The sequence below is a fragment of the Theobroma cacao genome, chromosome 9, assembly GCF_053813885.1.
Source record: "Theobroma cacao isolate CCN51 chromosome 9, ASM5381388v1, whole genome shotgun sequence".
Lineage (NCBI taxonomy): Eukaryota > Viridiplantae > Streptophyta > Magnoliopsida > Malvales > Malvaceae > Theobroma > Theobroma cacao.
In genome coordinates this window covers 6,264,528-6,288,177 of record NC_142647.1, presented here as the reverse complement: position 1 = coordinate 6,288,177, position 23,650 = coordinate 6,264,528, and the positions used below count along the sequence as shown (strand labels likewise).

General features: G+C 35.5%; 3 protein-coding genes and 2 long non-coding RNA genes across 7 annotated transcripts; 1 reads left to right on the top strand and 4 right to left on the bottom strand.

Moving 5' to 3' along the window:
• The first annotated feature begins 387 nt into the window (after positions 1-387).
• On the top strand, positions 388-2,812 carry LOC18588662 (integral membrane protein (Protein of unknown function DUF92, transmembrane)). The gene is made up of 5 exons (XM_007013222.3): positions 388-638; positions 738-851; positions 1,358-1,580; positions 2,046-2,294; positions 2,441-2,812. The coding sequence occupies exons 1-5, from the start codon at positions 493-495 to the stop codon at positions 2,570-2,572; spliced, it is 864 nt and encodes a 287-aa protein (XP_007013284.3). The 5' UTR covers positions 388-492; the 3' UTR covers positions 2,573-2,812.
• Positions 2,813-3,680: 868 nt separating this feature from the next.
• On the bottom strand, positions 3,681-4,469 carry LOC148760656 (uncharacterized). The gene is made up of 2 exons (XR_016028568.1): positions 4,106-4,469; positions 3,681-3,997 (listed from the first exon to the last, which is right to left on the bottom strand). It is a non-coding gene; the product is annotated as an uncharacterized LOC148760656 (long non-coding RNA).
• A 2,053-nt stretch (positions 4,470-6,522) lies between these two features.
• LOC148760655 (uncharacterized) lies at positions 6,523-7,081 on the bottom strand. Its single transcript, XR_016028277.1, has 2 exons — positions 6,920-7,081; positions 6,523-6,790 (listed from the first exon to the last, which is right to left on the bottom strand). It is a non-coding gene; the product is annotated as an uncharacterized LOC148760655 (long non-coding RNA).
• Positions 7,082-8,214: 1,133 nt separating this feature from the next.
• LOC18588659 (serine/threonine protein phosphatase 2A 57 kDa regulatory subunit B' kappa isoform-like) lies at positions 8,215-12,246 on the bottom strand. 3 transcript variants are annotated; one of them, XM_007013219.3, is made up of 4 exons: positions 11,924-12,246; positions 11,400-11,496; positions 9,569-10,768; positions 8,215-8,932 (listed from the first exon to the last, which is right to left on the bottom strand). In XM_007013219.3, exons 3-4 carry the CDS (start codon positions 10,730-10,732, stop codon positions 8,576-8,578), a joined length of 1,521 nt encoding a protein of 506 aa, XP_007013281.2. In that variant the 5' UTR covers positions 10,733-10,768; positions 11,400-11,496; positions 11,924-12,246; the 3' UTR covers positions 8,215-8,575. The 3 variants fall into 3 exon arrangements, with proteins under 3 accessions (XP_007013281.2, XP_017983469.2, XP_017983468.2); XM_018127980.2 differs by lacking the exon at positions 11,400-11,496; XM_018127979.2 differs by lacking the exon at positions 11,924-12,246 and having other exon boundaries at positions 11,400-11,883.
• A 1,865-nt stretch (positions 12,247-14,111) lies between these two features.
• On the bottom strand, positions 14,112-16,357 carry LOC18588658 (auxin-responsive protein IAA1-like). Its single transcript, XM_018126683.2, has 5 exons — positions 16,012-16,357; positions 15,352-15,536; positions 14,919-15,033; positions 14,495-14,556; positions 14,112-14,374 (listed from the first exon to the last, which is right to left on the bottom strand). The coding sequence occupies exons 1-5, from the start codon at positions 16,260-16,262 to the stop codon at positions 14,337-14,339; spliced, it is 651 nt and encodes a 216-aa protein (XP_017982172.2). The 5' UTR covers positions 16,263-16,357; the 3' UTR covers positions 14,112-14,336.
• Between the last annotated feature and the right edge of the window lie 7,293 nt (positions 16,358-23,650).

Here is a 23,650-nt window from a genome sequence, read left to right as displayed (position 1 = left end):
ATAAAAAATTCAGAATGAGTAAGTATAACTAACATTCTCCATCATTTTGACATTTTCAAAGGAAAATTAAAAAAAAAAACATAAAATCATTAATAAGTAATACGTCCATAGACGGCGGCCCGCTTTATTTGGTGGAAAATGATGGAGGAGAATCACATGGTTGGGAAATTCAAATTTTGTCTCGTCTCTATAATTTGTTGACCCGCAAAAAAAAAAAAAAAATTAAGTTAAAAAAGATTCGTTTTCTCCAGAATTATTAATAATTAGTAATTAATTATTGATGCAGTGATTCTGATATGAAAAAAAATCTACAATACAGTAGGCTAATCTTTAAATTATTAATAATTATTAATATTGATACCGATTTAAGTGAAGTTAGGAGTTGAGGACGACGTCTGAGGTGTTTGATTTGGGAATTCATCTGCTACATGCGCCATCCATTCCTCAAACTTAACTCTCGCCAAATCTATTCTCTCCCAAAGGGCAAAAAAGATGGAGAAAACTCTAATCCAACCGTTAATCGCGATGTTAATCTCTTTCCTAATCGCGATTAGATCCTACGGAAGAAAGTCTCTCGATTTATCTGGAGCTCTTTCCGGGTTTATCGTCATGACAATTCACTTCGCTGTCGGATACAGGTCTCCCTTCGTTGGTTTTTTTTTTTTCCTTCTTGTAATTATTTTTTTTCTTTGTTTGTTTGGTTTGCTAAGAAAGGCATCGGTTATTGAAACTTTCAGGTTTGGAGCAATGTTGCTGGCCTTCTTTTTTACTTCATCGAAGCTCACCAAAGTTGGAGAAGAGAAGAAGCGACGAGTTGATGCTGATTTCAAGGAAGGTGGACAAAGAAACTGGTAATAACATTAATTCCTTTCCCTTTTTTTAATAACAAAAAGAAGTAAATGATTTAGTAGAAGGAAATTTCTTTTTGATTAGTTGTGAAAAACAAGTGGGGAACAAAAGGAAGAACAGAGTGAAAGGCTTAAGTTTTGTGAATCAATGATGTTGATGGGAGGATGGTAGTGTGAATGCTATGGTGGAAATTTCTTTTTGGGTTTAAAAGGGTTGCTAACGCTATGATGCTATGCGCATAAGCGAAAGATTAATAGCTTGTAAATTTAGACATACTGATACTTAAAGAATTCGCCAAAAATCAAATGAGCTAATTTTGGTGGGTCAGATTCGAATTTTGTGTGGTTAATTTGATGACATAAATAGAGGAAATATTCAGGAAGAATGATTTGAAATTTAATCCAGTGACAAATCCAGGTAACAACTTGTCAAACATATAGAGTAGCAAGGTTATACTGAATCCTCTGATACTTTCTTTGACAGGGTGTTCCCAATTTCTTCATTTCAGGATACAAGTTTTATTCAATAGTGGTGTTGCAACAGTTTTGTCTGTGATTATTTGGAGTCTGACTGGAGGGGAGGATAAGTGCCTAGATTCAAAAGAGTCTGTTCTTATCACATCCTTAATTGGTGGTATAATCGGTCACTATTCCTGCTGCAATGGTGACACTTGGTCCTCAGAGATTGGGGTTCTTAGTGATGCCCAGCCGCGGTTGATCACAACTTTTAAGGTGGATATTCTTTTCCCACATTTGATATATCAACTTATTATTTTGGATGGTAATTTATCTAGTCACACTACACTACATGCCATCATGTCTGGTTCAAACATAATGAGCACTTTCTAGACAATACCTTGTTTTTCTAAAGATCAACTCAGCCTCTATTTTCAGAGAATGGATCTGCCAGTCTTTGTTTTTAAATTAAAGCAACAATCCACCTAACATTCTGCTCACTGTCATTTATAGTTGGTATGCAAAACACATGGTTGCCAATTATGATGTTTACAACCTTTATTCTCATATTAATGAAGTCAACTTGGTTATTAGAGAAACTACTAGAAGGGATTTGCTGTATTTATCACTTAGAATATGATCTTATATGCATAATCTGATCCATATAGCCAACCTTATATAGTAGGAAAAGACTTTGCTTCTTGTTGTTGCAATACTAATATAATAGTAAATGGTTATCAGACTGTTCGAAGGGGCACAAATGGAGGTGTGACAAAAACAGGACTTCTAGCAGCTTTGGCAGCAGGGAGTGTCATTGGGTTGACATTTGTTCTTGTTGGATTTTTCACTACAACATGTTCAACTGGTATGGCCATGAAGCAGCTACTGGTTATACCCCTCTCTGCAGTGGCAGGACTTTTAGGAAGTATCATAGATTCGCTGTTGGGAGCAACCCTTCAATTCAGTGGGTTCTGCAGTGTTAGAAATAAGGTAAATTTAAAGTAAACGCCACAGATTTTTAAAACAGAGAGGGACTTCAAAAAGGAAAACAAGCTCCCGGTATGCGATTATAAGTGAACCACTAAAGTGTGCTTACCACATCATGACCTTTTTTCTGATTTGTAATCTCTCCGCAGGTTGTTGGAAAACCTGGACCAACAGTAAAGAAGATTTCAGGTCTCAGCATTCTTGACAACAATGCTGTGAACCTTGTCTCAGTACTACTGACCACAGTGCTGACTTCAATTGCCTGTGTGTACATTTTCTGAGTCCATATGCATATTCTTCATAAGGCGACCCTTTTTAGGCGGTTCAGACTGTACACTGTCGTAAGAATGTTTAACAAATGTTAGAAAATGTATCGCAATCAGATGATGAACTTTATATTTGATGGAATCGATGTGGGGGAAAATGAAGTTCATTTGTTCTTCAAACCATACTGCTTGACTGGCAAGGTTGAAATAATAATGCAAGATGAGTGGTGCTTCATCTTGGAGTGATTTCGCGCAGCTTCATTTTGTGCTATGCTTCTGAAAGTCTTAACTTCTTAATACCACTGACAGTATCCAATTGCCTAATTCTGCCTGAAGGTTTGGTATCAAATAAGGGTGGCTCCGGGGAAGTAGCCGTCATTGTCCTTCATTAAGGGTATTGTACATGAATTGAAAAGATGAACTTAAAATTGATAGATGAAAAAAGCTAAGCATTCTCCAAGGGAAACTCGAGTGTCTTAGCGACAGAAAACACCAACATAAAAGTGAACATCTGCATCAAAGAAATAGGAAATAATGAAATGTCAAAAATCATACAGCTCAATAGGCTATGTTGATCCTTTTTCAATTTCCATTTTTCTTTATGGTGATGACTGATAAATTTCTTTTTGGGGTGGGTTTTGCTTATTGTCTCACGTTATTCAATAGGACGAAGAGAAAGAATTTGTTTGCATTGATGACAACTAATACTGGTGAATAGATATATCAACTTCACGTTATCAGGGCGCAAACAGCCAGCCATGATTGTCCCCAAGCTCAACCCCTTAATCTTATCGTGTGCTTGGCCTGCGCAATATCACTTCTTTTCTCAGATTCCTAGGATACCAGTGGCATTCGATAGTTGCTACAGTCAGTCATTAATTGGAAACTGGAGAAGTGTGTGGACTCAAAAAAGTGACTTCTTCCCACTCATTACTGCTGCAATATTGGAGATTGGGTTCTTATGACTCCCCAAATATCAACTGCCACAACTTTTTTTAAAGTGGATACTCTTTTCCTACAAATAACATATAAAAGCGTGTCATTCTAGGTTGCTACTTATCCCTTCCCACTACTCCCATACGGACCACGCCTATTCCATATGCAAACATGGCTTGCCAGATGATTTGATTGAGAATTTGAATAAATCCCATTACCTAAATCTTTCAGACGAGCATTATCTTGATATACATACGCGTGTGTATCCTAATAGATACCAAGGAAGCAGTGACATAGTAATTAGAAATACTGTAATAGATTTTTCATACAAGTCTCGATCTTTTGGAGAACAAATAACTATAGCCTATATAGGATGTGCTGGATTCTAGAACTAATTTGATGGCTTATATATACTTCATAGTTTAAGGCATCAAACAGCAAAGAAACTCCAAGCAACACTCGCAAGTCTCAAAGCAACAGAAGCAGCAACACAACGCGAACAAACTGCATCCCCAAAAAGAATAAACGAAAAATAAATTCTGAATCAAACTTGGAATATATTGTTGAATTTCTGTGCAAAAATGTCAAAGATTAAACTTGTAGTATACTAACCAAGCATAAAGACAGCCCTTTTCCTCATGGCGCCTTCGGACATGGTGATGGTATGACATAACTTGATAACCTGGTGGTGCATACATTTTTCTCTCTTGAGTTTGTCTACCCAGAAACTGTGTCTAGAAGTAGTTCAAATTTAAGGGTCTGTTGAGAACTGTGAAGAGGAAGAACCTTAACAATGCAAAAAGGTGCACAAGAAGACACAACGAGGAAACTTAAGGGAAGCTTCTCGTCTGTCAAGTTTTATCTTGTTAATAACACGAATATGACCTTGCTTTAGTTTGATCAATATTCCTGGACTGAACTTCACGGGAAACAGACGGAAACGTCAGCTATCATACAGCTCGACGTTTTTCACTTACAATAGTTACCACCGGAGGTGGAGAGTCCTTTTCCATGTCTACTTAAAATTTTTAAAATTTTTTATATATTATATATTTTTTAATAATTTTTTGTTAAATAATTAATATAATTAAAAATAATAAAATAACTTTACAATTCTTATTCAATTCTATTCAAATTCTTAATTTTTTTTTATTTTTTAAGTTTCTTCACTCATTTTTCTTTTTTTTTTTTTGTCAGTGTATTGTGAAATTATAAAAAGATAAAATTTTTATTTAATTTTTTTATTTATATTATTATTTTTATTTATTTATTTCAATTATATTCCATTTGCTCATATATTTTAATTTTTTATATATATATTTTTTAAATTTTTACGAATCATCAATCACATTTTTTTTGTTATATAGGTTATATCTCTTATTTGTCATAATTTTTTTCTGTTATGTGAATTTTATTTTTAATAATTTTAATTTTTAAAAATTAAAAAATTATTATATATGTAATTCTAAAATATACGCTCTAGTGTTGCATTATTAGTTGTTATTTAAAATTTCACTAATATATTATTTTTTATTAATCTTAATTATATAAAAAAAAATTTTGAGTATATGTTTTTAATGTGTTTATGTTTTATATTCAGTTGAAAGGAAATTATATTGAGTATAAGAAAAAATTATTAATTCTATATATTATATTTAACTATTTATATTTTATGTATTATAATTTAATATTTAGTATTGTAAACTTAAATATAATAAAATAAGAATATTGGATGTTGATTATATTAATTTTTTAGTCGTTTAGATTAAAAAAGACAAGATTTCAAAACAAAATAAATGATAAGTTTCTTACAAATAATTTAATTGTTTATATTAAAAAAGATATTACCATAGTCGAACAAAACTTTTTTAAAACACTATTATAAGTTTTCTTCTTTTTGTTTCTTTTAATTTACATGTTATATAAAATTATTATCTATTATAAATCTTTTAATTATTAATAGTTAAGTTTAATATATTAGTTTTAAAATTTTTAACTTTTATTTTTTTAACCTTTGATCCCCCTAATAAAAATTGGCTAACTCTGCTCCATGCTCAAAGTTTGCTTTATTGTTATTTTTGTTGGAAATATCTATATTTTGCCAATAATCAATATATTAATTTATTACTACATATTATGGCCTTCACATTGGATTCCAGGCCCCCACGTCAGCATCAACAAATTTGTCTTGCATGGTTTGAAGCTTAGGTGAGTTAATGGTCTTTTAGGTGGAGAGGGTTCTGCACTGTGTGGAGCAAGTGCATGCGTTGAACATAATCAAAGGACATTATACAACAGAAAGAACTAATAGTGGAATTAAAGAGATTTAATTTAGTTATTGGGACAAAAAAGAAAAAGGATCAAAAAGCATCTAGCGTGCCATGATTATTACAAAAGAAAAAGTGCTTTTACAACATCATGAAATTCCAGACCATTTACAGGTTGTTGGAAAAACCAGGACCAACGAGCTTCTTTACAATAAAGATAACTTTATATGATATATGCTGTATAGTTAATGAGTTAGTGTTGAAGAATGCATGGTTCTTAATTTAACTTCAGTGGTATGATTTCACCCAAGGTTTCTCAGGATTGTTGCTTTCATGCCTGCTACAATAACAATCCTGAATGTATAATTAGTCTCTTAACGTAACTTGTGAACTTGGTGCCATCCCATCATTGCTTAATTGAGTATATATCAAGTTAGATAAGGTCATTCCCAGCAGATATACACTTGGTAATAATCCTTTGGTTATGCCTTAGAAGAAATACAACCATTACAAGATGGAAGAAATAGACTAGAGAGAAGCACAGTTGTGAAGTCACCCCGATCCAGATCGATCATCCATTTCTGAATCGCATTAATTTAAGGGTACAACTTGCAACATGCAAAAGTGACACCATCTGTCCGTATTTCAACAGAAAATGTAAACCATATTCAAAACTGACATTAGTAGATTTTTTTGGCAAACAGTCTCTATTTAGGATCATCTCCGAGTTGTTACATTATTTTGTCAAGCCGTACTTGGATGTTTTGTGCTTAAGAAAATCAGACTTAAGACGTGATCATGTCTCATCTTAAGTCCACTCTTTTGACCATCAAATTAAACTCAACTACATGCATTATTTCTCCTTACACTCACATTATTAGATAACAACAAGATCAGGTCATCTTCCCAAAAGCAAAACCAAAGTGAAGGGAGAACACTGGTTTAAAGGAGAGGCAAGAAACGCGTCCCATGGTCCAAGATGAACTCCAGAGTCTCGTAGCAGCAGAAACAGCAACAACATGTAAACAAGCTGCGTCCCGGAAGAGAATAAAAGACACAATTATATCAAATTACTTCAAATGATTAAGATATAATACAAAATAATTAGATATCTTAAATGCTAAAAACATTATATATACATATATATAGTTATACATACATGGCATAGATAACGCCTTTTTCCTCGTGGCGGCTCCGAATATGATGCCAGAGTGACATTTTCTTAGTTCCCTCCTACAAAATGTGCCTGAAATATGTACAGAAAGAGAGGTCAAGGAAAGCTGAACAAGTGAATTAATGCAGCCAGGAGAAGATATTGTGCATAGAAGCAAGCCTGATGGTAGGTTTTTATAGAGCTTATGGACAAGTGTGGATATGCCCTGATTTGCTTTTGGATGCTACACTTTGCCAAAAAGAAAAAAGAAAAGAGGGAAATATAATCGGACAAGTTTCAAACATCACACGGTTCAATTTGCTAAGGTCACTAGCTAGCAAGCTCTTTTTCGGTGTTCCATTTTTCTGAAAGATGATTGGTTCAATGGGTTTTGAGGGGTGGATGTGGACTTGTGGTTGGGCACTCTTCTCTTCCAACATAGTGAGTGAGTAATAATTAAGTGCAAACAGCAGTGGTGCTACCAACAGTTGCTTGCGACCACAATTGACGTTAGCAAGATCAAGATGCCATCGCTAGAGCAGCTTGTTAAACAACCGAGTTCAAACTAACCAGATTGTCTATAAACATCTTGGACACAACTCCATAATTAGTTTTGTTTGTTTATTTTTTGGACCTAGTGTCAGGACAGAGCCAAAAGAAATGAGGAGGTATATATTACCCACTCTGGACTTCTCAAACTGGTAGAATGATACTAATATCATCAAATATGTTTTCCCAGTTTGGATTTAAATATGTTTACAGGATAGAATGATAAATTTACTTAATTCTTGATGGTTTCTCACTAATCTGCACAAGTTTGTGAAAGGAACTAACCATTGGAAGTCGTGGTCCATATCCATGTGCAAGACAGTGTTGGGAGTGATCGAATGGTCCAGTCCAAATTTTGAACTCTTCTTGGAAAAGGTTTCCATTTCATTCGGGCTTCAGGAACAAACCAGAAGCCTTCACCTGTAGGGGCCTAATGAACATTCCTAAATACATGACCACGTTTTTAGTTGGGCTTGTCGATCCCAAAATCCTGAATCAAGTTGAAGGAAATAATTATGCAAGTAGGGGTACAAGCATCAGCTGGTGCACCAATGATAGCACGAAATATTTACAAATCTCTAAATTGTTGGTTTAAACTTGTATACAACCTTCAAGTCATTTATAAATCTCAAGGACATTTCATCCTAGTCAAGTTTCAATACCCACTTGTACCCTGATGCATTTGCTTTCCTATCAAGGCAACAAACTTCTTATTTTGCTCTCAGGATGCATTGTTGGTTCAAATGCTGAGGTTATTTGAGTATGGAAGCATAGAGCATAGCTATAAATCATGTATAGACAAAATACGGACAGATAAAAGCAGCCCATAATCGATACAAGAGGTGCCGATACATATACTTGCAAGCAAACTGGCTCTTGCAACCCAACAACTCAATGCCTCTGAATCTTAAGGCAGTAGCATCACCAATAATTTTAGTACAGCAATTTTAGCTTAGATACAAACCGCTTCCATTTTTTGGTGATGAGATACAAACCCTACTGAATCACAAACTTGACCAAATTCAAGAAGCAACATCCAACGCTGCAATTAGAGCAGCTAGATATTTATATATGTATATTTCTTTTCTTTTCCAAACACAGTTACTCGGGTCATTAACAGGCAACAGGGCATGCAGCTGGTTTTACAGGAGGTATCATGTTAGCAGCTGCAGGTTGGAAACCAGCAGCACTTTCCAGGCGTTCCCATGTTAGTTTCCTCTTCTCAGCTGCCTCACTCAATTGAGAGTTTTCTTCCTCCAACTTACACTGGCAGGTAAGCACAAGCTCTTCATCCATCTCACATAACATTTTTCTTATATTTTGTGTCAAATTAAGCACCGCTTGGTTCCAATGATTCTGGGAATTCCGCTCAAGGGCTGGAAATATAAGAGGAAAAATCACCTGGCGATTATGCGTAACAAGATTGAGGATGTGCTCATTGTTCCATACCAAGTGGGCTCGTTCAGCAACCTGAAAATAGGTGGAAAGGGAAAAGGTGAAAACAATTTCACATTGCCATTAGGCTGCATGACATCCAATCACCATTTAGTTAATTCCCTCGTCAATAAACATTGTTCATCAAGTCTGTAGGAGACTAATCAATATGCAAAGAGAAAAGCTGACACCAAAAAAATGGCATCTAATTTCTGTAACTAAAATTGTAACATACAGTTCAGTATATGGAAATTTCATGTCAGCAAAATTTGCCTCTTTCCCTTAAAGAGAAGATATACTACTCCATAAGGGGGTAGGGCATGGGGGGTATCATGAGTCAGTTTAAATAAGAACACATCCACAAAACTAGAGTCGTGTACTAGCAAAATCTTTAGCTAATGAAGATATATGGTCACCATAGTTCGAATTCCATGCTACATCAGCTTTTCAAACTTTAAACAGTTTACATGGTCAAAAGATGCCTTTCACAAACTATAGGATATACAAGTTATTCCCAAATTTCAAGCTCTTTCAGCTGGAAAGTAAGAAACGTGGAAAACCAAAAGTAGACATAACATGAGGTTCTCAATCAACCAAAACGACGGCATTATTGATAATGATCCTGTCCAAAGAAAACATTGTTCTTGCAGTGATTGGAAGAGGAAAATATACCTGGTAGTGGAAGCTGTTTAAGCAGCATGCAATACGCCGAAACAGTGGAACCATGATCTTTTGGAACTCGGCCATGCTAGTCATCTCCAAAATCTCTTCTAACTCACTTATAAACATCAACTCCTTCTGGCTATTTGTAACTGGCCAGTACTTTAACAGTCCCTTTATCACACTATTAGCTAACTTGGGATCCTTGTCTATAAACTGTACAACACAGTATGTTAATTGCTGATGATAAACACCCACTGATTTTGGTTTGTGTAGAGGAATAAGGGCTCTCCACAAGAACATCTTGTGCTCCTCCTTCAATGGAACAGCAAACCCACTGATAATACTCCCAAAAATCTCCAAGAGCTCTGCTATACCATTATGCCTTTCAGTTTCAAAAACAAAACGATAGATGATATTGCTAACAGCTTTGCGAACAAAGGGCCTGTGCACCATGAATTTTCCATAAATCCTATGGAGAATTGTTTTCAAACAGTCTCTTTCCCGGGGGTCCTCAGATTCAAAGAGGTCAAGTAATCTCCAAATAAAAGAATGATCTACATACTTTTTTGCCACCTTTGCATCTAGAGAGCTATAACTGATAAACCGAAGAAGTAGATCATATACAAGTTGCAAATTTGACCAGGCAGGATCAAACATTGGTTCTTCATCTTCTGCTTCACCACTAGTGCTATTAGAGCGATATTTAGGTGGAAAAACTCTGAACAGGTTAATGGCACACATTTTACACATTGCAGCAATTGCTGGTTCATTGAACTTCGCAGAACCCGAAGAAACAAAATCGACAAGCTCTATCAATGTTTGACGTTTAAGATCCTGCTCAGCATTAGTTTTATCTGGATCACTGAAATCAGAAACCTCACAACACAGATTCAATTTACTGATAAACAGATTCTGCTTCTGTGGATTAGAAACATCCTTGAAAGATAGATTGGGCTCCACTGCCTCCACTCCAGCCATGATGCTAGCAGGAAAAACAGCTGAGGACACCCGTTTAACAACACTTAATCGACTTGATATACTATTCCCAATATTTGTACATTGAACTCCATTGCCTGAATTAGAAGTTTGGTTGCCAGAATCAATTCCAGCTGAATCTAATGAATCAGATTTTTGTGACTTCCGTGGAAGTTTGCTTAGAATTTGTTTGAGCATGATGGAAACAAAGCAACTTCCAGCAAGACAAACAGCCTGAATCACAGTTACAATAGTTACAGACTTACAGTGATTCAATCAATGTATAAATTCAAAATTGCAAGTGAAATAGGGATGGCAGCAATATGCGAGAAAAAATATTAAGAGCGCCAAGAATTTATACAGTATCAAAATAATTAATTTAGCAAGAAATGATTCACTTTAATATTTCTATCAGTATAAATGCAGCAAATAACAAATTGAGGAAAAGTCGAACTGCCATGAAAAAGTGGCATCTGCTCTTAACTCCAGGAATTATCATGCCAAGGACAGCCTCATATTCATATATTTAGATTTCTTTAAGAGAAAAAAAAACCCTGCTTATAGGTGACCTATTCCTTCTGCGAGAATTAGACAGATTCTTGCTACTATGAATGCTTAATTCTCAAAAGTGACTAGTCTTGGAATATCATTTCCTTAAAAGTGTAAGCTTAGAAAATTTCGATCTAGCATAGCAATCTAAGTTAGATAATATAACAACTATCAGATACTAGAGTTTAGCGTTCCGATCTACCATAGCAATCCAAGCTAGATCATCTAACAACTATTAGATACTAGAATTTAGCTTTCATCCAGAGAAACTGATGACAAAAATGAAAACATGAAGAAAATTTAGTAAAGCAATTACCCCAAAATCAGAGTTCACTGCTTAAACTGCCACCAGCATTGTTCTTCAGAGATAGCAAACTAAAGCAGGCTATAGCACTCACTCTGATACCAGAAAACTTCAAAACCAAAAATTCCCCAGAAAGAAAGTCGTAAATTTTAGAAAGAAACAAGGGGCTAACAGCAGCAATACTGTAATAAATTGTCAAAGAAAAGATAGAACTGTGTTCCATAACAGGATAACCATAGCATAAAACTTCAGATCTGGTAAAATAAAGTGAACAAGAGAGTAAATCACCAAAGATCTAGAACCAAATCACAAGCATACGACGAATCGACAAAAACCCAGATCTCATTTTTCAAAAAAAATAGCAACTTTTTAACTGACAAAACTATAAACTACCACAAGGCAGCAAGTACCAGCACAAAAAATGTCATCATCAAGCATACAAATTTAGCTAAATATTTTGACCCAAGAAGACCAAGAAATAAACCAACCATGCAGTTAACCGAAGAATAAAGACATAAAAGGAAAAGAGAGAAAACCTGTATTTGTTGAGCTGTCAAAAAGATAGGGAGTTGGAATTGAAGAAGAAAAATAAAAAGAGGTAGTTTTTAACAAAGAAGGAAGTGAAAAAGAAATACTCTCAAAATGGTTTATACTTTAGATAAAGACAGCATTTTGCTTTTTCATTAGTTTCAGGGTCAGGGAAGGAATTGGGTTGGAGTTTGAGTTTGAAAGTGATAAAATAGAGTAGTTTGCTGGTGTTGGATCTCCATGAAAGATGAACAGTTGGGTTCCTCGATTGAAGAGAATGATAGGTGTGGCATTTTCTGAGAAAATTGCAGGCACTAGTCATCCCACCACCAAGGACATATGGTTAAACAAAAAAATTAAAAAGGGTATTATTAGCATAATAATAATTAATGATTAAGCTTGGGACCCCGTGTTTAACTCAATCATGGTCATCTCTTTGAGTATCGGTTTCTTCCTTCTTTCTTTTCATTTTTTTCAATCACTCTTCAGTAAAACTTTGGAAAACTTTAATCACCACTCATCATTTAGTGGCACCTTTCCAAGTTTTTATTTGAATCTCTGTTCTTGGAGTAATTTCAAGATTTTCTTTAGCTAATGAAGGGAATTTGGTAAGAAAAGAATTACTTTCAATCATGTAATCATCAGCTGCTAAATTGTTTTTAGGATGTAAATTGAAGTTACTCTCTTTTATATTAAATTACTTTCAACTTTCAATCATGTAATTAACAAAGTATAAGCATGAGCAATAGTGAAAAGAAATAAAGATAATGTTTTGGACATTAGGCTTACTCTCAGCTGCCTGCAATAATAGAGCTCACAGAGTTTTTGCGCTTCAACAACATAATAATTTTTGCTTTTTGCCATTTCGACCATGGAATCCTAGGAAGGTACATTGTACCTCACCCACTTGCATATCTGCCTCCTACTTTCCTAAATATGCATATAAAAACGATTTTAATTTTCTAATCAAAGCAATTATTCCAAAAATAAAAAAGGGTTCCTAAAACATTTTATCATTTCCCCAAAATTCCTCATGATCCAATAAATAAATAAATACTGCCCTTTCTCTTCATGCTTATTGGTTACATAATGCTTACTTAGATAATGAATTTTGGTGATAGAAGATTTATGATATGAAAAATGACAGACCAATTAAAATGTTACTGCTATGAATGAGATTGAGATTGAGATTGAGATTGAGATTGAGATGGAATAACAGTAAGTAAATCATTATCTTTTCTACTAAAAGGAAGTGTGTCACCTCAAAAATTGACAGTGCCTATTTCGTAAGCTTTACTCTTTGGAAAAACAAAGCCTTTGAATTGCAGTAGGGGCAGCAGTAAGCATTGTCAGTCGAAAACAAAACAAAACGAAACAAACAAACAAAAAAATAAAGGTTTTTTACTTGAAAGTGATAGTGCAAAACAGTACCACATTGTACCAAAAATTCAAATGTGTCAGGCGTGGTTCTATTATTATGATTTTTAGGACATGATTATCTAACGGGGAAACACAGCATAAAGGCATTGTTAAGCAGTAACTCTGAACTTTTTTTAACTCTATTCTCTCTCCATTTGTAGCTAGGCAACAGAATCTCTAGCTTACACTAAGAAAAGGTTCATGGAATCAGACCATAGTTTAAAAAAGGAAGAAAGGTTCATGGAAACGAATTAAACGTTTCATTCTCTTCATTTTGAACATCTCTTTGGAAACTGGAAGTCAAGCAAAACAATTCCATGGCAATCAAAGAAACTGGTCAATAGGCAATATATATATAACGTGTGTATGGTTCAATAGACCATCAAACAGTTGAAAACAAGATGAAATTTATGACTTATTGCAATACTACAAGATCCAAAAATATACTACACAATTAGGAAAATCACAAAAATTGTAGGAATTTAGACTCAAGTGGGAAGGCCACCATCAGTGCCGATGCACAACTAAATATTTTCTCTTTAATATACTTTTATGTATGTCCTACTTTTGCAATCAATTAAACTAGAAAATGAATCAGAAAAGCAAGGGGTCCTTGATAAGGGGTAAATCCTTTTATTATAAAGTAGTTGCTGCACTCAAGATACAAAACAAGCACACCATCTGGTCAATTAAGACTGCCGTTGCTATCTCTTTTGACCCTGCTTTGTCAAATTTCTGCTTATTAACACAAAATTTTAATGGTTAGAGAGAGAGAGAGAGAGAGAGCAGAAAGCAGATTTATTGTTGGAGGGCATTAACCCGCACTAGTCTAACATAATTACAAGCTGGGTCACCAAGTTAAAAGGAAAGCAGCAAAGGGAAAGCAAAAAAAAAGAAAAAACCAAAAGATAGTACAAAGTAAGATGTTTTCTCTGATTATTGAGGCTCGTTTCTCTTCACACAATACAACATTCAAAGATACATCTGGTTTATCTCTGACTCTCAACATGTGCCTGAGCATTTTAGAGAAGCTTTTGGTGCTGCATGAATACAAAGTTTCAATTAAAAAAATGAAGAAAACGTAAGTTGAATATTTAAATAAAGCAGATTAACTATTAGAATGTAATATTTAATGTGAGGATCAATCATATATACATTACCTAAAACAGCAGCCTCTGAGCTTTTCATCAAACGAATACGCTTGCAAGATTCTATGAACATCCTGTTATAAATAGGGAAATATTAATTAGGTATTTTGTAGAAGCTGCCATTTCATGAAATAATTTTTGTGAGACATGAAAAACAAACCCAGTGCCAATATAATTTCCCAATGCACATGGGAAATTAATTTTTCAGAACTCTAATTAGTTATTAACCATTAATTGCAGACAGCTAGCTACGTACGGGTTTGCAAAATGATACAAGGGAATATATATTTTCAAATTATATATGAGGCTACAAACAACAAAGAGACAGAAATATCTGAAGTAGGTGAATGTTGTGTCAATGAAGTACTAAAAGAAAAACAAATATGTGTGTGAGAATCAAAACTTAACAAATATGTGTGTGAGAATCAAAACTTACTTCCAAGGAACATCTCCAACCAACATCCAGTCACCGTCTTTATCTTCATAAGTTGGCACATACTCCATTCCCTTCACCGCATCCATAACCTTGCTTTCCTCCCTATCTGCTTTACCTAAAACACCATTCCGATCCCATAATCAATATACATATATCATTATTGGACTACCCTTTGATTATCGCAAGGTAATGCTAATGAGAAGATTTATATACTTTTGAAAATGAATTTTGCAGAATGAGTGTCTTAATTAACAACATTTGTGAAGTTTTTGATATGTTAAGCAATATATTCGCTCACATATAAATGCATTAAAAAATATTAAATTAATTGTTAATTATCATATTTGACGTAAAAAATAATAATAATTTTATAAATATCAAACACGATTAAGATGAATGCAGATGAGAGACAGAGAAATCAATTGATACTCACGGATAATGCAGCAGGTAAACAAATTCTCTAAATCTTTCATCAGGTCGTGGTAATTGGAGTAAACTCCTAGGTTTACTTTGCGGAGATAGGGTGCTCCATCCACGGCCACCTTCACGTACTTGCAGCTCTCATTAATAGCCTTCTTTCTAGATGATCTCACCGGTGGCCAACCGATAACTTGTGCCCTTTAGAGCCATACAGAAATATCATACAAATCAATCATATAGATCATATACTTCTTTTATTTACAATACATGTGATTTAAACTATACAAGAAAAGGGTAGAGAGAAACTGCGGTTCCTAACATAATCTTACTTTCCTCTTCTATATATATCACATAGATATTATACGTTTATATAACTCTGAGGTGAAAAATTAACAAAAAACATACTCTATATATGTCACAAAATGAGAATTTTGATCACTTTCACAGCTTTTATTGTTAGCTATATATTTACAAGCAAAAGAATAATTCAGATGCTGTAATTCTATAATTTTAGCTTTTCTTTCCCCTCTAAGAGCTGATACTATTACTATATGTTAAAAAAAATTTGATAGTATTTACAACATATTTAGCATCATATAAAATTGAAGAAATAAATATCATTTCCGGGATGGTAAGAGCAGTTTAAAAGAAAAGAGGGAGAAGCCAGTCTTACTTTGCAGGAGGAGGTTTTCCGGCACCGGCTTCATTAACATGCGTGTCACCACCTCCACTTGGGGCCCTGCTACAGCTCCCGAGTTTAAGATCAACGGTCTCAACGAACCCACGTTTTGCAGAGCACTTAACACCGGCGATAACAGCCGGCGATCGTCCCTCCCCTGGCAATCCCAAAGTCAGCTCCGTATCCTCAAAACGCATGCTGGTGACGTCACTCTCCAGTGAGCCCGGTGCTTCTTCCAATGACATCTTTTTTTAACGGTTGCGTTTCGCATCAAAGTGAACGCTTGAATGTTTGCTCTCTTTTGAGTATTTGACAATACAGCATATATAACGTGTAGAAACGCTCAGGGGTTTACGGCTTTATAAGAAAAAGGAGGAGCCAAAGGTGCGCGAAGCTTGATGATTTACCCAATGCAGAGGAAACACGTAGGGATTGCAACCGACGGGGTTGGGCATTGGTGCATGTAGTTACGTAAGCAGCATGGAATTTTGATCCACCTTGTCGGTCCATTCAATCAAATCAAAGTTTTTTTCAAAAAATTAGACCATCCCCTTCTCGTGCTTGAAACAAGTTTGAAATTTTCGTCAAAAGTGCTTACCAGTAAACAGAAAAAGCTCTCGCCTGAAATTTGACACTCTGTTGTTTCTTCTTTTTTAGTACTATAAATCTATAATAATAATAATAATAATAGTAATACTAATTTTTTAATTTTTGAACCTTTAATTTGTGGGGGGTTTAATAACACTGCCGCTGTGTGTCATACAAACGTAATATCTATGTAATATCCACGTCACATAACTTTTCCTTCTCAATAGCTACATAGCTTATAACAACTTCATTTTAATTTAGTACTACTTAATTTTAAAGAACAAAAATAATGAATAATGCTACATTGTCACGTAGAAACATTTTTTAAAATAATAAATGTAGACATTTTTCTATTTAAAAAATTAAATTAAAATACATTTGTCTCAATAGAAAAAAATTTATTAAGTTGTTGATGGTAAAAGGTTCAATAAAAATGAATTTATTTGGTAATCTAAATAAATTCAAATCCAAACCCTCAATTATTATTAGCAAAAGATTCGGGTGTTCTCTCTAGTTTTCTCCACTAATTTTAAGATGAGAGTTATTTCCTAATATTCTCAAACATTAATATTAGGGGTTGACCCATGTGTGGTAGTCCATGTAGAAGTGTCAAGAAGGGTAAGAAGGTCAAACGAAAGATGAAGTGGGACCCACATGTCAGAACAATACAAGTCAATGCAATAAATAAATCTCCGACAAGCATGTGCCGGATGCTGGAATGTCGGCGACGTGTCTCATTTCGATTCACCGAATCTCATTTCTTTTTTTTTTTTTTTTATTCTGAAAAAACGAGGACGAAATTTCAAAGTCCTCCCTCACAAGCCAAACAGCAAAACCGGTTGCCGCACGCGGCTTCACCGTACAATGTTTATGGTCCGACGCTGATTTTACGGTTCTAAATTAATTAATATAAACACCAAAAATCTTATCAAACAAAAAGCTTAATATAAACACCAAGAATCTTATTAAAATTAATTAATTTCATGTAAGTTGTAAATTGCTGCATGCATATGTTCCCCAATACTCTTTTCTTTTAGTCTTTTCGCAAGATGCCTTTTTCGATTCTTTAGTTTAAACTTTATTAGCTGTTAAATCATGTTTGTTTATTTAGCATTACTTTATATCAAAATATAAAGTTGTGCATATAAAATACGCAATTTACATAGCATATAAATCCCTAGTAATTACTTAAAATAGTCACGTCTTACTTAGTTTGGTTGACCAAAATTAGAATCTTGATACTAAATTATGGTGACAACTTGATTGAAGATTCGAATGATTTATGCAAAGGCAGAAAGCCATTGTGTAGACACATAAATTAAAAAAATAAATAAATTAAATAATAAAAAAATAAAAAATATAAAAAATATATAAAAAAAAAAAATCGGAATGGCTGGGCGTACGCCCAGCCATCCCGTCGCCTTCCCATCCCCCACCCACTACGCGTGAAGTGGGGGGCTCTGACCACCAACTCCAGGGGGTGGCAGAACCCCCCTCGCCGGGTTGTCCAAAAAATTAGACAACCCGGCTCTTTAAAAACCCTGCAAAAAAGAGAGAGAGACGGAGAGTTAGCCACAGACAGAGAAAAACACAAAGAAGAAACAAACAAAAAAAAATCTTAGATCTACCAGCAAAAATACCCAACCACAGAAACAAAAGAAAAAAAAACACAAAGCAAGAAAAGAAAAAAGAGTTAGATCTGAAAAATGAAAGAGAGAAGCGAGAGGTCGGTGTAGAGAAGATAGAGAGAGTGGCGGCAAGAGAGAGAAGGAGAGAGAGGAAGAAAGAAAAAAAAAAGTTTAAGAAGAAGGTAGAGAGAGTGGCGGCAAGAGAGAGAAAGAGAGAGAGGAATAAGGAGGAAAGAAAAAAGAGAAAAAGCTTGAGGAGAAAATAGAGAGAGTGGCGGCAAGAGAGAGAAAGTGAGAGAGGAAAGTGAAGAGAGAGAAAAGAAAAGAAGTTTTTATAGCTAGGTATAAAAGACCAAAACGACGTCGTTTTGAAGCATTTTTTTTTGAAGCCAAAAACGGTGCACTTTGAAGGGGATTAAGTGGGCTTTTGTAGCAGGCTTGACTTCCTCCTTGGGCTAAGGCATTATTGGACTATTCGAGCCCAAACCAAAAAAGCAAGTGCAGCAGGCCCTTTGGGCCCAGGCCGAATTGGGGGAGACCTTTGAAGCCCAGTGGAGCTTGAACCCATTTGGAGCATTGGGTTAGGTACAACCCAATAGGTATTGGACTTCATTAAATAATGGTTTGGGCTTGAGTTATTGAAAATGATTATTTAATTTCTTGTTTAAGTGTTATAATAGTTTTATTATTTTTTGTATTGTTTGAAATTTATGCATATGAAAAATAAAATATATGAAGGCTAAAAATGAAATTTTTAATACAATAGATAGCAGATGTAGTAAATTAATAGATATGCATGTATAAATATACATATATATATATAAACATATAACAAAAAAATAGGAGAATGAACAAGAAAAAAATTTATTAATTAATTAAAGATTAGAAAGTACTTAGTTTTTTTTAATATGTATAAAATAATTAATAAATAATAGAAATGGGTCTAAAAAAATGAAAAGAAATAAAAAAATGAGAATAAAATATAATTAGTTGTAAAGGCAAGAGAAAATAAAATGTTCTAAGTATTTATGAATATATAGAATGTACAATATAATATTAAATTACAAATATTAAAAAATCAAGTGGTTAATTTGAGTTAATCCAATAATAGAATTCTGCTTAAAAAAGGGGCAAAGAGTTGCCTCTTTCGGGTGGATGTTTTTCGGGTGCGAAGTTCGAGACGGATTTTCACCGAAGCGTCGGGATAAATCTGAACTCTAGATTTCAAAACCCATTAAGTCAAATAGTCATTGTTAGAAAACAATATATGTAGAAAAATTTTGTTAATTCAAATAAATATTACTAAATAAAGTTAATCTAATCGTTTAAAAATTAATTAATTAATTATTTAAATAAGCTTTGTAATCAAGTAAAAAATGGACCAACAACAAACATGGATTTAAATAACCAAAAAATAAAGTATATATATAAATAAAAAATAATAATAAATAACAAATAATAAAAATTCTTAAATGATCAATAAACGCGTGCATGTAGATACCATCATTTTATACTGTCATTGCATGCCACTCTTATTTTGCAAATGGCGCGGGAATCCCGATGATGGGATTTCCCCGAGGAGCTCGTAGAGACGAGTTCTTCCGGGGATATCTCTAGGTGAGGAGAATTTCGAGACTTCACCAAAGCGTTGGGATAGTCTTCGAATAATTTTCCAATAAAAGATTACCGACTCCATCATTTAAAATAAACAAGTCACGACATCATTCTACGCTTGCATCATATACATACGTAAGACCAAGTGAAAAACTCAGTCTGACAATTCAATAAAAAATTTAATTAATGAAATAGGGATTAAACTAAGAAAAGGCTATATTAAGATAACTTAAGATTAAATGGTACCGTTCGTAGAACGGGCGTCACGGAGGTGCTAACCCTTCTCCGTGCGTAACCGCACTCCCGAACCCATCTCTAAAACGTGGACCAGTTCTCGTTCTTTCGACGGACCTAAAATTAATTTAGGACTTCGTCGATTAAGAACCGGGTTAATAGGTGACCAATCACACCTAGATAAAAAAGATTGGTGGCGACTCCCACACCTTGCGATTTTAATTTTCGCCCCGCGTCTGGCGGACGGGTTCCCGGACCCGCACGTCACGACAGATGGCGACTCCACTGGGGACTTCGAGAGTCAAGCCATTAATTAATCATAAGTTATCTTTAGCATTGAATAATTTGTTGTTTTCCCTAGCATCAATTTTGCATATTTTTGTTTAATGCATTTATTTAGTTTGCTATTATTACTTCACTATTTTAATAATTGCGGGAAATTTAGGATAAGGGGAATGTGAAATTATTGGTCCAAGGTCGGTATATTCCTTCTCACACACTACACATCTTGCATTCATGCATAAGCCTTCCACCCGGGCTTTATCCTTAATTAGGAGGGAGTTAAGTAGCTACGCTCTCGTGAGGTGATAACCTCCGCATGGGCTAGTGAAGACTCCCACTCAAATCGAACCTAGTCCGTTTGAAGCCTGTAATGGGTGAGGACCGGGGTGCCTTACTAGTCCGTGTGGACGACAGTGAGGAGCGATTTGGGAACCTTTAGCTCCATTTTCAACCCAAACTCAGCATGTAAAATACCGAGAGTCGCCTTTGCTTAGGTAGAGCTTCACCCGTGAGAATATACCTTTTGATTAGGTACACATGAAGGAATTTTCATAATCCCCTTGTTCTAAATTCTTCTCCGCGAATAATAAAGGTATCAGGTTACTAATTACTTTCATTTATCTTTTGGAATTTTTGTTTATAGTGCTAACTTGAACTTTTTACATATGCATGTTTGCATCATAATTTTGTATATAGGAAAAGTATGTCATTTGACAACCATTGACAAAGTAGATGCAAAAGATGACTCCTGAATTGCAACAAGAAACAATAGCTTATGCATTGAATTACTTTGTTGAGGGGTGTTATGTGACAGATACTTTTAGTACATGATCATTCACATGTGCATAAATCCTCATTTCATGACAATAAGTATTTTCACCTGTAAATAAAGATAAGGGGTTCATTTTCTTCATTCATACATGCATCTAATTCACGTTTATGATTACAATAAGGTTCCAAAAATAGCTCGACCACCTAAGCCAAGTGACCAACGTGTTCATAATACGCGTCGACGAGCAAGGATCATGGAAGAAGAACAAAGTGAGCGAATGGATAGAATGGAGAGAGCTCAAGAAGAAATAAGAGAACAGTTAGCAAAGATGATGGAATTGATGATGAGTCTCAGTAAAGGAAAAAGAGCGATCGAAGAGCCAGCTCCGTTAGAAAACCCACCAGCACAAGACAGTGAAAACCAAAGGGACGATCCATCCTATCCCCCAGGGTTCACTCCACCACATGCCCAAACCTCTCAAAGGGTCCACCCTCAAGTGATGCCATCCATCTATTACAATGCACCACCCCCGCTAGGCCATCAACCGACTCAGGGGCAATTTGGGCCATACCTTGGGATAAATCCTGCTGAACCAATACACGTCCCAGATTTAGACGACCCAAAAGAACAAGAGAAACTGAGAAAAGACTCGTCGCAAACAGGAGAAAATGAAAAAGACCAGAAGAAGTACGACTTATTGGAAGAGCGTCTTCGTGCTATCGAAGGAGTTGATAGGTTTGGTACCATAGACGCAACCGAGCTATGCTTAGTGCCAGATGTATTGATCCCTGCCAAGTTCAAGGTTCCGGAATTTGAAAAATATGACGGAACAAAATGTCCCATGGCACATATCACCATGTACTGTCGGAAGATGGCTGCACAGTCTCACGATGATAAGTTACTGATCCATTTTTTTCAAGACAGTTTGACTGGGTCAGCTGCTCGGTGGTACGTACAGCTAGATCGAAACCGTATTAAGACTTGGAAAGACTTAGCAAGAGCCTTCATAGCCCAATACAAGCATGTGGCTGAATTAGCCCCTGATCGTTTGTCATTACAAACTATGGAGAAGAAGCAAAGCGAGAACTTCAAGGAATATGCCCAAAGGTGGAGAGATACAGCAGCGCAAGTTCAGCCACCTCTCACTGATAAGGAGATGACTGTCTTGTTCATAAATACCCTCCGAGCTCCATTCTATGAGCGCTTGATCGGCAATGCCACAAAAAACTTTGCAGATCTGGTCTTATCGGGAGAAATAATAGAAGGAGCTATCAAAAGCGGAAAAATTGAAGGGCATGAAGTTGCCAGCTCAAAGAAATGGAGTACGCCCAAAAAGAAAGAAGGGGATGTGCAAGCAGTTGCTCGCGACAGCCAACAAGCTCACAACTTTAACCCATATTACCCGTACCCTCCATACCAACCCTTCTATCCGCACATAGGCAACATCACACAAAACCCATATGTGTACCAACCCGTCCCGCAACCAACATTTCAAACCAATGTTCTTCCACAAACTCCACCACCAAGACCGGTAGCTTCAACCAATAATCCTAGCCATGGTCAAAGAGGACCTAAAACTACCCCAGAAAGACCAAAGTTTGATCCTATTCCAGTCCCTTACACTACATTGCTGCCACAACTCATAGAAAATCGACTCCTTGCTCGAACCCCTTTAGAACCACTCCGACCACCTTTCCCGAAATGGTATGACCCGAATGCACATTGTGATTACCATTTTGGAATTCAAGGGCACTCCACCGAGAATTGTACTGCTTTAAAACATAAGGTCCAAGCGCTCATTAAAGCAGGACTTCTAAATTTTGCCAAAAAAGACAATTCAAATGTTGATGGGAATCCATTGCCTAACCATGGAGGTCCGACAGTGAATGCAATACATGAAAGGATGATTCGAAGGGTGAAAAAGAATGTCAACGAGATTCGAACACCGATGGATAGAGTGTTTGAGGCGTTGTCCAAAATAAAAGCCATCACTCCAGAACCGATAGAGATAAAAGAAGTAGGACATGATCTCACCCTTTCTTGCAAATTCCATATGGGGGTTGTTGGACATTCCATTCAAAATTGTGATGGCTTTCGTCTTAAGTTGCAAGAGTTGATGGATTTGTCAGAAATCGAGTTTTATGAAGAAAGTGAGGAGGAAGAATTTTGGAAAAAAACAATTCCCTTTTTGTATGAAACCTTTCGATTCGTGGGGTGCAAGGCATCGGACGAGGTCAATCAGGTTCCACGGGTGTTTGATGAGCTATCAATTCATATGATCAAAGATGAAGAACCTGATGGGAAGATCCCTGTGGTGTATCCAGTACTGCCAGGAGAGGAGCTAAGCAATTGGACAGCCACGGAACTGCCCATCATCTTTAAGTCTTCGAAAATGTAATGAACAATTTTATCTAAATGCCTATGCCCAATGGTGTTAAGATTAATTTCCTGTTTAAGTAGGGCTTTCTGTTACCTTCACCATTTGAATAAATGACAATGCATAATGTGTTTCATA

Coding starts and splice junctions, on each gene's coding strand:
- LOC18588662 (XM_007013222.3), top strand. CDS start 493: ATGGAGAAAACTCTAATCCAACCGTTAATCGCGATGTTAATCTCTTTC. Junction 852..1,357: donor GAAGGTGGACAAAGAAACTG/GTAATAACATTA, acceptor TCTTCATTTCAG/GATACAAGTTTTATTCAATA. Junction 1,581..2,045: donor GGTTGATCACAACTTTTAAG/GTGGATATTCTT, acceptor AATGGTTATCAG/ACTGTTCGAAGGGGCACAAA.
- LOC18588659 (XM_007013219.3), bottom strand. CDS start 10,732: ATGCTCAAACAAATTCTAAGCAAACTTCCACGGAAGTCACAAAAATCT. Junction 8,933..9,568: donor TAAACAGCTTCCACTACCAG/GTATATTTTCCT, acceptor ACCTATTTTCAG/GTTGCTGAACGAGCCCACTT.
- LOC18588658 (XM_018126683.2), bottom strand. CDS start 16,262: ATGTCATTGGAAGAAGCACCGGGCTCACTGGAGAGTGACGTCACCAGC. Junction 15,537..16,011: donor GGAAAACCTCCTCCTGCAAA/GTAAGACTGGCT, acceptor ATGGCTCTAAAG/GGCACAAGTTATCGGTTGGC. Junction 14,375..14,494: donor CTCAGAGGCTGCTGTTTTAG/GTAATGTATATA, acceptor GTATTCATGCAG/CACCAAAAGCTTCTCTAAAA.